The sequence below is a fragment of the Azolla caroliniana genome, unplaced genomic scaffold (assembly GCF_043228905.1).
Source record: "Azolla caroliniana isolate FFs.n. ecotype wild unplaced genomic scaffold, voAzoCaro1.0.p SCAF_12, whole genome shotgun sequence".
Classification (NCBI taxonomy): Eukaryota; Viridiplantae; Streptophyta; class Polypodiopsida; order Salviniales; family Salviniaceae; genus Azolla; species Azolla caroliniana.
This window is the reverse complement of record NW_028230447.1, coordinates 4,960,440-4,969,143: the sequence shown is the minus strand read 5'-3', so window position 1 is coordinate 4,969,143 and position 8,704 is coordinate 4,960,440. Positions and strand designations below refer to the sequence as shown.

Genomic DNA, 8,704 nt, shown 5'->3' with positions numbered 1-8,704 from the left:
ACATTAAGACTTACTAGGACTTACCTACTATTCAGATCCCAACCAAGGGGACCTTCATCTCACATTGAAAGTAACCAACCAACAATGTGTTGATGTACGTTGATGATGCACCATAGTTGCCCCATTGGTTTAGTGGGCAACAAATTAATATTCAATGACCTAGAGCCATTCTATCGCTTCCCATCAACAATTCAATCGATGACCTTTCAAACCAAATGCAGGTCTTCAATTAGAAAGCTAGAGATTTGCAAGTGTCAAGGAAAAAAGATATCTCATTAAAAGCCACAAATAATTGATAGTGTACTTTGCACCATTAATCAAGCTAATATGAATCATTTATTATTATATATAATACAATCAAAAGTTCAAACCAATTGGTTCTCTTTGATACAACTTGAGCCGAGACGCAAGTGAGGACTGATGAATTTTACAATTGAAACTACCTTGGATGGAGCAAGTTTAACTTTCAACAAAGAAATTTCATAAAATTCATGCAACCCAACTAAGAATAATGGATTCTCTTCTATATTGATACAGAAAATGGATGTCAATAATCTCACTTACTTTTTGGTACTCATACAGTTTCAGATACATGCAGGCCTACTTTGGTGGGAACAAAAGTGCCTTCTTACCTTAGCTTTCGTATTGGTAATGCCTTTCCAAAAAGTTTCTCTACTTCTTCAGCTTCCATTTTGAGGTCACCTAATAATGCTTTTTCCTCATCCCCTAACTCTTTTAAGAGAATATCTTGATCTTTCTTTAGCTCTTGCACTCCTAATTTAAGCCTATCAAACAATGCCATCTCACTTTTTCCAACCTTCACTACTTCCTCCTCAATCTCTTTCACCTCTTGCACAATCACTCGCTCTCCCTCCTCAACTTTCTTCTCTATTCTTGCAAGCAAGGGTGGCTCTGGAGCACAACTATTATCAGTAGTTCTAAATTTGGAGAAATCTAGCCCAGCTTTTTTAGCAGCTGTTGTCAGCTCAGGAATGATGCTTGATGGAAGAATCTTACTGCGTGTATACACAACCGCACCTCCGTATCCATCCCATGCATCATTCCGACCCTTATAGTAAATAAATATGTAATCATCGGGTTCATTCATAGTCTTGGCTGACAAAATGTACCTACGCATGCATTGATTCTACATTTAACAATTGCATACTCAACATTGAATAGAGAGGATAGTGAAAAGAATTCAAACCAGTCATCTTGGTAATGTAGAAACTCATTGCCATGGTTGAGTAGTATTCCCGGTTGACTTGAATCTTGCACAAACTTTTGAACAGCAGTGCGTGTTATAAAACCTCCATCTGGAGTTTGAATCCTCCATGAAAGCTTCGCTGTAAGATTCTTTGGAGAAGTTGAGAACTCATGTAATTGACAATCAAAGGTGTCAAATGTCGGATTTAAACCACTGCTGATATACCATTTCCCACTGAAGTCTTGAGTATCAAACTTCTGCACAAGAGCTGATGGTTGTGGTATTGGATATGCACCTTGGTCTGCCTTCTGGGGCACGCATTTTTTTCTTGATACAGCACACTCGTTGAATTGGTCGACTACAGAATTTTCGAAAAGATCTCCACAACCTATCTACAAGAGTGAATGGAATATTGTAGCAATTAAGTACAGCTCAGACTGAAACCAACTGAAATTACACGTTCTTTATAAGAATGAACATGCATCAAAAACTTGATAATGAGGTTATCCAGGGTATGAAGAGTCTTTCATTATCTTGCAAATTTTGATTCAACACTCAAATCTTATCTAATAGATGCAGTACATTCAACTTGAAGGTCTAATTGAAAAGGGCAATATGATCAAAAAAGTCACAAAGCATTCTTCGTATTTGTAACATTAATGGTGGGAAACTGAAGTGAAAGAGGGAAACAGGCCCTCTATTGCCAGGATATGTTATATATGATGGATACACAATTACAATATTCCTATATACAACCTATGTCTACTCTCTATCACTGGGGTATATGATGTCATGCTTTGGGATGAAGGAGACAAGATCATCGATTAGCATTTCAAAAGAAGATTTATTTTGATAGAATGTTGCCTTCTTTTGATAATGTATTTTGCTGCCTCACAGTTACTACTTATCTTGATTGCCTTTGTTTGAACAGTAGTTTGTGGTAACTGTTTCTTTAACACAATGTTTATGGCAGCTCACTGGATCAATAAAGTTAATCCATTCATTCCAACTAAATGAAAGTCTTGAGAACTTGATGCAATTATTTAAACTTTTTATGTCCAAATACCTTCATTACTTCCAAAACAAGCACATAAAGAGGAAGACTGCACACCTGGCATTCTGTTTCATCAGGCCTATTATTGCAAGTTTGTAAGCAAGCTACGTTTGCAGCACAAGATGGATCCGCAATACAACGTGCTAGTTCTACCCTATTCATCAAGAATTTGGAGAAAATTAATCAATGTCTCTCTCTCTCTTTTTCTCGCAAAAGTTACATTCTGATATAGAGAAGCAGTTCCCAATGTCATTTGTCCACTTTTGTATATAAGACTGCAAACAATTGACCAAGAGTATCTAGAAGTGTTTATTATATAGGAGCAAAATGGTTTTTAACAGGCAAAAAGAATCTGTCTATCCTTTCCAGAAACAGCCTTTTCTAGAACCTCAAAGCTAAATTTTGGTTGCATATTAAATACTATAAGCAAAAGTTACGCTTCTAGAAAATATGACATCAATTAAATAAATTATGAACAATATGCTTCAAACCGCCGTGCATAGTTGTCGAATACTTGGCATACAATACATGTGCTATATATTCTAAATATTTTACTTTTTTCTTTAAATACTTTGAATACATATTCTGAAGGTGAAATACGTTAAATACTTCTTATATTTGTAATGCATCTAACAGTTGTCTAATGGCCACATTTTTTAAAATAAAAAAAATTGTAAATGTGAAATGCTTGTTAAATACCTAAACTTGGGGAACATTTTAAAATGGCAGTTATAAAAACAAACAATACATGTTGAACAGCGTTTTCTGAAATGTATTCTATACATAAATTGCACGTTTTTAACAATTATTCCGCCATGTGACCAAACCATGGTTGCATAGGCATCATTCCCTACTAATCAGTCAAAATGTGTCTCCTGAATCACAAAGAAGGGAACCACAGCACCTTGATAAACATTGGTTGGCTACATTCACTCTCCTATATGCCACACCAAACCTCAAAGTGGTGAACCCTATCAAAGTCACAGCTGCCACCAGTCAAAGTGTCCAGTCAGCATCATCCAAATCCACAATTCAATGTTTTCCTAAGATCCAACAATCCAAACAAGGCCAAGGAAGAAAGTTCTTCTCCATGTCATCTAGGTGATGTGAGATGTGTAACCAAAACTCATCAGCGTGAAACAAACACCAGGGACCACACCTAATAATGATAAAAACAGCAGCCCAATGGAAGAAGCCCATGAATAAAAAACAAAACGGGAACTGACAATCAACTTCAGTTATCATATGTTATATTTTAGATATTCTCAAGGCGCACATGCTGCCTAATATAGTTCTCCTATATCCTATATCACATTCGCAAAATGTGCATTTTGTACATGATAAAAATCTTTCAAAAATCAAGTTAAGTGGAACTTTCAAATATTGTCAAAGCTCTCTACATAATGATGTCGAAGAAAATTGGAAACATTTGAAAGATGTTCATCCTTAAGAGAGTATATCAATACTTTCAAATGCATGTTGGTGGACATAAAAGATCCAATTTCTAGTGTAATTCTTGGTTTGATTAGATATGAAAGATGTATCTCAAACTATTTAAGTTTGCACGAGGGTAAAGTGGAAGAGCCATGCATGGAACCAATATAGAAAGTTAGCGAGGAGAAAGAAAAGACACAAATTCAAATGCGAGAAAAGAAAAAGAAAAAGTTGTTTAAGCATAAAGATAACTCAAGGGTAAGAAAGAAGATATCAAAGGTGAATTTACAATGAAGAGAAATGTTGGAGAATCAATGCAACTAACTAATACTCATGGTTGGGAAGTGAAACTAATGTTATTGAATGCCATTGTAACAAAAGTCGTGCTTTATAGAGTAGAAGAATCGGGAGGCACTATCTCTCTTAATGCATGGAATCAAATTGAGAATATTTAAAAGATGTTTTTAAGGAGACAATTGAGAGTCGAGAATATGCCAAGTCATAGATGACAACATCTTACTTGGGATGTTGGATGTAAACTACAAAAGAGTCACAAGAGCAAAATTATCTCCTCTTGTTGGATAGTTGACATCAAAAAATGGTTCAAACAATGGGGTGTAGAAGATCTCTTAGACCTTTTAAGTGATGCTATGATATATATACTTAGTGAGGGACAATTAATGGAACCACTCACGAAGAAGTGGCAAAAATGTACTTAAAGTATGCGAGATAGGGATCGTAGATAATGAATATCATTTGCTTTTTAAATGCTCAGCATATAGTACAATTTGGGAAAGCTACGGTGACATATTAAGAGGGGGTGATGAATTGAGTGTCACACTAAAGAGCACACCTAGAAGTTTGAGCTCATATGTGTATATCTTACATATTGAGACTTTGTGATGGGAAGTATGAATATCCCTTCTTAGGAAGGTGAATATTGGCCTCTCTATAGACGCTAAAAAATGAGACTTTGTGCTTGGAAGTATGAGTATCCCTTCTTAGGACGGTGAATATTGGCCTCTCTATAGACGCTAAAAAATATCTAATATAATCTAATGTAGAAGCTAGTGGCAAAATTGTTGGTCAAATCAAAGAGCTCTCTAAGACACCTCATAATAATAATGCAAATAAATATGCTGGAATGGAGTATGCATTATAGATTGATCAGGATAATTTAATCGTGTAAATTGCATTTTAATCCATATGGAGAAAGCCTTTGATATAATCCAATGGGAGTAATCATTGACAAGAACATCCAGCTTCTTGTATTCTTGATGGATACCTAATCAATTCAACTTGAACAAATAAATATGATTTATTGACAATGTTGACCACTAATTGCTCTATTATGAATTATATGTAAGGGTTAGCAATGATGTCAATAGGGCAGAGAAATACTCAGGATTCACCCTAGTATAGGCTCTTTAGATGCAACAGTGGAGCTATGCTAGAAAAGATATAGAGAGAGAGTAGTAGTCGGAAGAGCTCACCTTTCAAGTGAGATCCAAAAGTTTTTAACTTATGTTTTATATGACCCATTTAGGGCTGTCCAAGTTCACACTGAACTTGGCCCAAAAAATAACGGAAAAATGATTAGCGACTTTTGGCCTTTATAAAAAGGCCTATACACATTTACACACTATAAGGGGTCATTTAGGGCCTTTACCCCAACATTATATGTCATGTCATTACTTCTAGGCATGGATCAATAAATTGTGCATACATTTTTGAAAGGTTTACAGATGCTTCATGGCGACCACATTGTACCAGAACATTTCACATATGACCTTTTTCGAGTGTTGAAATGACCCAATGATGTACAAGTGGTCATGGTCCATGTGTGCATTAACAAGTATATAGTAATAGTGTGCACAACAATGACAAAATGAAAATTGATTATGAGATAGACGTACAAATAAGATGATTAAGAAAATTAGATTAAACTTGGTCACTCATATAGAAAGAACAAGGATGCAAATAGTTGAGGGTGTATGGCCTCCTTGATGAAGAGCGCGAGAAAGATAAGAGCATGCACATTGATGAGAAACTCAATAAACTGACTCCTCATTTATAAGCTAATAGAAACTTCCATCAGAAGTAAAACATAAGAGTACATTCTGAATTGCAAGTTAGGCCTGGTTTAGGGTTTGCAAAACAAATGATACACTAAAAATTGTTCCATGATTGGACCAAATGAAACGCTCGATATCTATAAAACATAATCAGCAATCCACCTGATTTGGAGTCCAATGTGGTGCAATCTGCTCTATTTTTCAATTTAGAGTTTTTGAGGATCATCATTATGCCTGACAAAAAATTGGCTGCCCTACATTCCCTCCTTCAATGGTTTTATGACATGTCTGCAAACTTTTTAATTATTGAAGCTGAACCAGGTAATTATTGAAGCTGAACCAGGTATTAACCTATGCAAAGTAGCCAAAGACAAATAGGTCTAACACCCCTATGTCAACAAGAAATGCAATGGTGTGAAGCTGGGCTGAAAAGATATTGTTCAGCACCAGCCTGGTAAAAGAACGAAAATGACAAATGTTGGCAAATACTGGAAGCGAGGATCTTTAGCATGACCCTCATGGACATAGGGTTCACGTCAAATGCAACAACAGTTTGGTTGTCACACGAGAGCAGTGTGGATCTGTTGTAGGAGATCCAAAGCTCCAAAAGTAGACCACATAGACAAATAGCTTCAGCCTTCACAAAAAAAAAAGTACGTTGTATGAAGCTCGGCCTTGACAAGAATGTCTTATCATCAACCCAATCCGAATCACACCATCTAAGAATATCCTTCCTACAATAATAGTAAATGCCATAGTCCATAGTTCTCTGAATTTTCAGAAACCCCCTTGTAGGTACTGAAGATGTTAAAAACGAGGTTTGGAGGGAGTTAATCAAAGTAGACTACAGTCATCCATCAGAAATGGGGCATTGTTCTCCAATAGCAAAATAACAGGGCATGTCATATTTTCCTTCAAGGTCAATGGACCCCGTTGTTGAAACTCATCAGGATATACTGCCAGTAATGAAAGAATAGCCACATGTACCATCTGCACAAGTCTATTTGCAACTTCTCAATGGAAATGACTATTTGAAAAAAGCCATAATATCACAACCTTCCACCCCCCCCAACTGTTAAAATGCTGGCAATGTTTATGCACCATTTTATTTTCTAAGAGCTATCCAGCCATTGTACGTATTCCAACTTATATATGTGTATATATAGAGTTACTGAACATGATACATGCCTCTGTGCATATGTATCTTGTCGTTTTCATTTATTCAGGATACCTAGAATACATATGCTCTTGTACACTCTTTATCAGTTTTGGCCTCTAGTAGAGTTTGGAAAATCTATTTGTTTCGATACAAGGTCATTTGTGATAGAGATAATTAATAGGTTTTGTGACTATTGCAATGATTAATACATGCCTCTGTGCATATATATCTTGTCGTTTTCTTTTATTCAGGATACCTAAAATACATATGCTCTTGTACATGCTTAATCAGTTTTGGCCTCTAGTAGAGATCGAAAAATCAATTTGTTTCTATACAAGGTCATTTACGATAGAGGAAATTAATAGGTTTTGTAAATATTGCAATGATTATTCTGAAATCCAGCACAAAAGACACAAGATGTTGACGTTTGATCCAGGAAAGCTAACCTGCATTCTTTGAGAAGGCAGACGCAAGTCTGCAGAGCATCAACACCATAGCTTGGGGGAGAGATCAGCAAGTGAAATCCGATGAGAACACCTGAGACGAGCGTCAAAGCCGTGCCATGGAAACTGAAGGAAGATGATGGAGAAGAAGCTCTTGCTGTTGTTATTTCGTCTGCATTCAATGGAGCCAGAGACGTGATTCGGAAGCGTTTAGGCGACACCAGTCCCTGCGAGAGACAGGTTCGCGATGGCCGGAAGCTGTGATAAAGGCTCATGAATTGAGCTGCTACCATTACACATGTAGTAGACGTCAAGAGAGACAGAGAGAAACCCTAAAACACCCCAATTATAGCTGCTACTACGTCAACAAACAAAGACACGCACAAGTACAGGGGGAGGAAGGCAGAGAAATAAACCCTAGAAATGGCTTACCACCACCAGGAGACCAGGAGAGTGTCGTCGTCGTCGTCGCCATTATTTTCCTTCTGTCTGTCTTTCCTGCTGCTCGACGAGAGGTGGAGTGGAGCTGAGCGATTCCTGTGCTCAGAAGAGAAGATAGGGCATACGTGGCACGCTCTGGTGCTTGCCACTCATCCAAACTCTATGGGCTGTCACCTGTGTATCCTGTGTATGTGTATGTGTATGTATGTGTGTGTGTGTGTGTGTGGTTCGTGACTAACTACTACCAAATATTTAAGAGGGCTAAGTGAGGGAATCGCGGAGAGGGACGGTGCAGGTCGCACCGTTGATGGCGTGTTCGATCTCCACCGTCCAAGATGGATAAAAAGCTGACAACATCTGTCACCAGGAGCCCGACTCTGTGTAAAGGAGCTCAACTCTCTAACATCCTCTGTGAGAAGGAGCCCGACTCTTTCAAAAGGAGCCCCGCTATCTGACAGCCTTTGTCATCAGGAGCTCGACCGACTCAGGGAAGGAGCCCGACTTAAAAACAAACATCAAAAACTCCAAAAAATGGTAAGTGTACAACAAATATTTGCCATGGAAATGATCATAAAATTTCTCAAAAAAACCTAAAGATTCAAATAACAAGTCTTACATAAAATATTAAAACGTCAAATGTTGACAACCCTAAAATGATATATGAATATACACGTTACTTATTAAGATTATGGTTCATGCCGGGATGATTGCAAGATGCAACCACAATTTTTACAACATGTAACATTCGAGTCCCTTGAAGTCAAGGTCAAGCCATCGCAACGCAAACACCGAACCTTCTCATGGTCACCTATTGGCAATCGCCTCCTAGCCCGACTTGCACCTCTTTGTAGTTTTCCAGAATGGGATTTGGAACTGTTTGGGGAGCTACCA

At 37.4% G+C, this 8,704-nt stretch overlaps 1 protein-coding gene across 2 annotated transcripts; it reads right to left on the bottom strand.

The window, feature by feature from the left end:
* Positions 1-259: 259 nt before the first annotated feature.
* Positions 260-7,967, bottom strand: NPQ1 (non-photochemical quenching 1). Of its 2 annotated transcripts, none has more exons than XM_087328280.1 (5): positions 7,805-7,967; positions 7,376-7,658; positions 2,319-2,415; positions 1,208-1,599; positions 260-1,130 (listed from the first exon to the last, which is right to left on the bottom strand). In XM_087328280.1, the coding sequence occupies exons 1-5, from the start codon at positions 7,845-7,847 to the stop codon at positions 629-631; spliced, it is 1,317 nt and encodes a 438-aa protein (XP_087184406.1). In that variant the 5' UTR covers positions 7,848-7,967; the 3' UTR covers positions 260-628. The 2 variants fall into 2 exon arrangements, with proteins under 2 accessions (XP_087184406.1, XP_087184407.1); XM_087328281.1 differs by having other exon boundaries at positions 7,376-7,655.
* Positions 7,968-8,704: the final 737 nt, after the last annotated feature.

Excerpts from the sequence above, each read along its gene's own strand:
- NPQ1 (XM_087328280.1), bottom strand. The coding sequence starts at position 7,847 with ATGGCGACGACGACGACGACACTCTCCTGGTCTCCTGGTGGTG. Across the intron at positions 2,416-7,375 it reads TGCCTTCTCAAAGAATGCAG|GGTAGAACTAGCACGTTGTA; the intron begins GTTAGCTTTCCT and ends CTTGATGAATAG. Across the intron at positions 1,131-1,207 it reads CTACATTACCAAGATGACTG|GTACATTTTGTCAGCCAAGA; the intron begins GTTTGAATTCTT and ends ATGCATGCGTAG.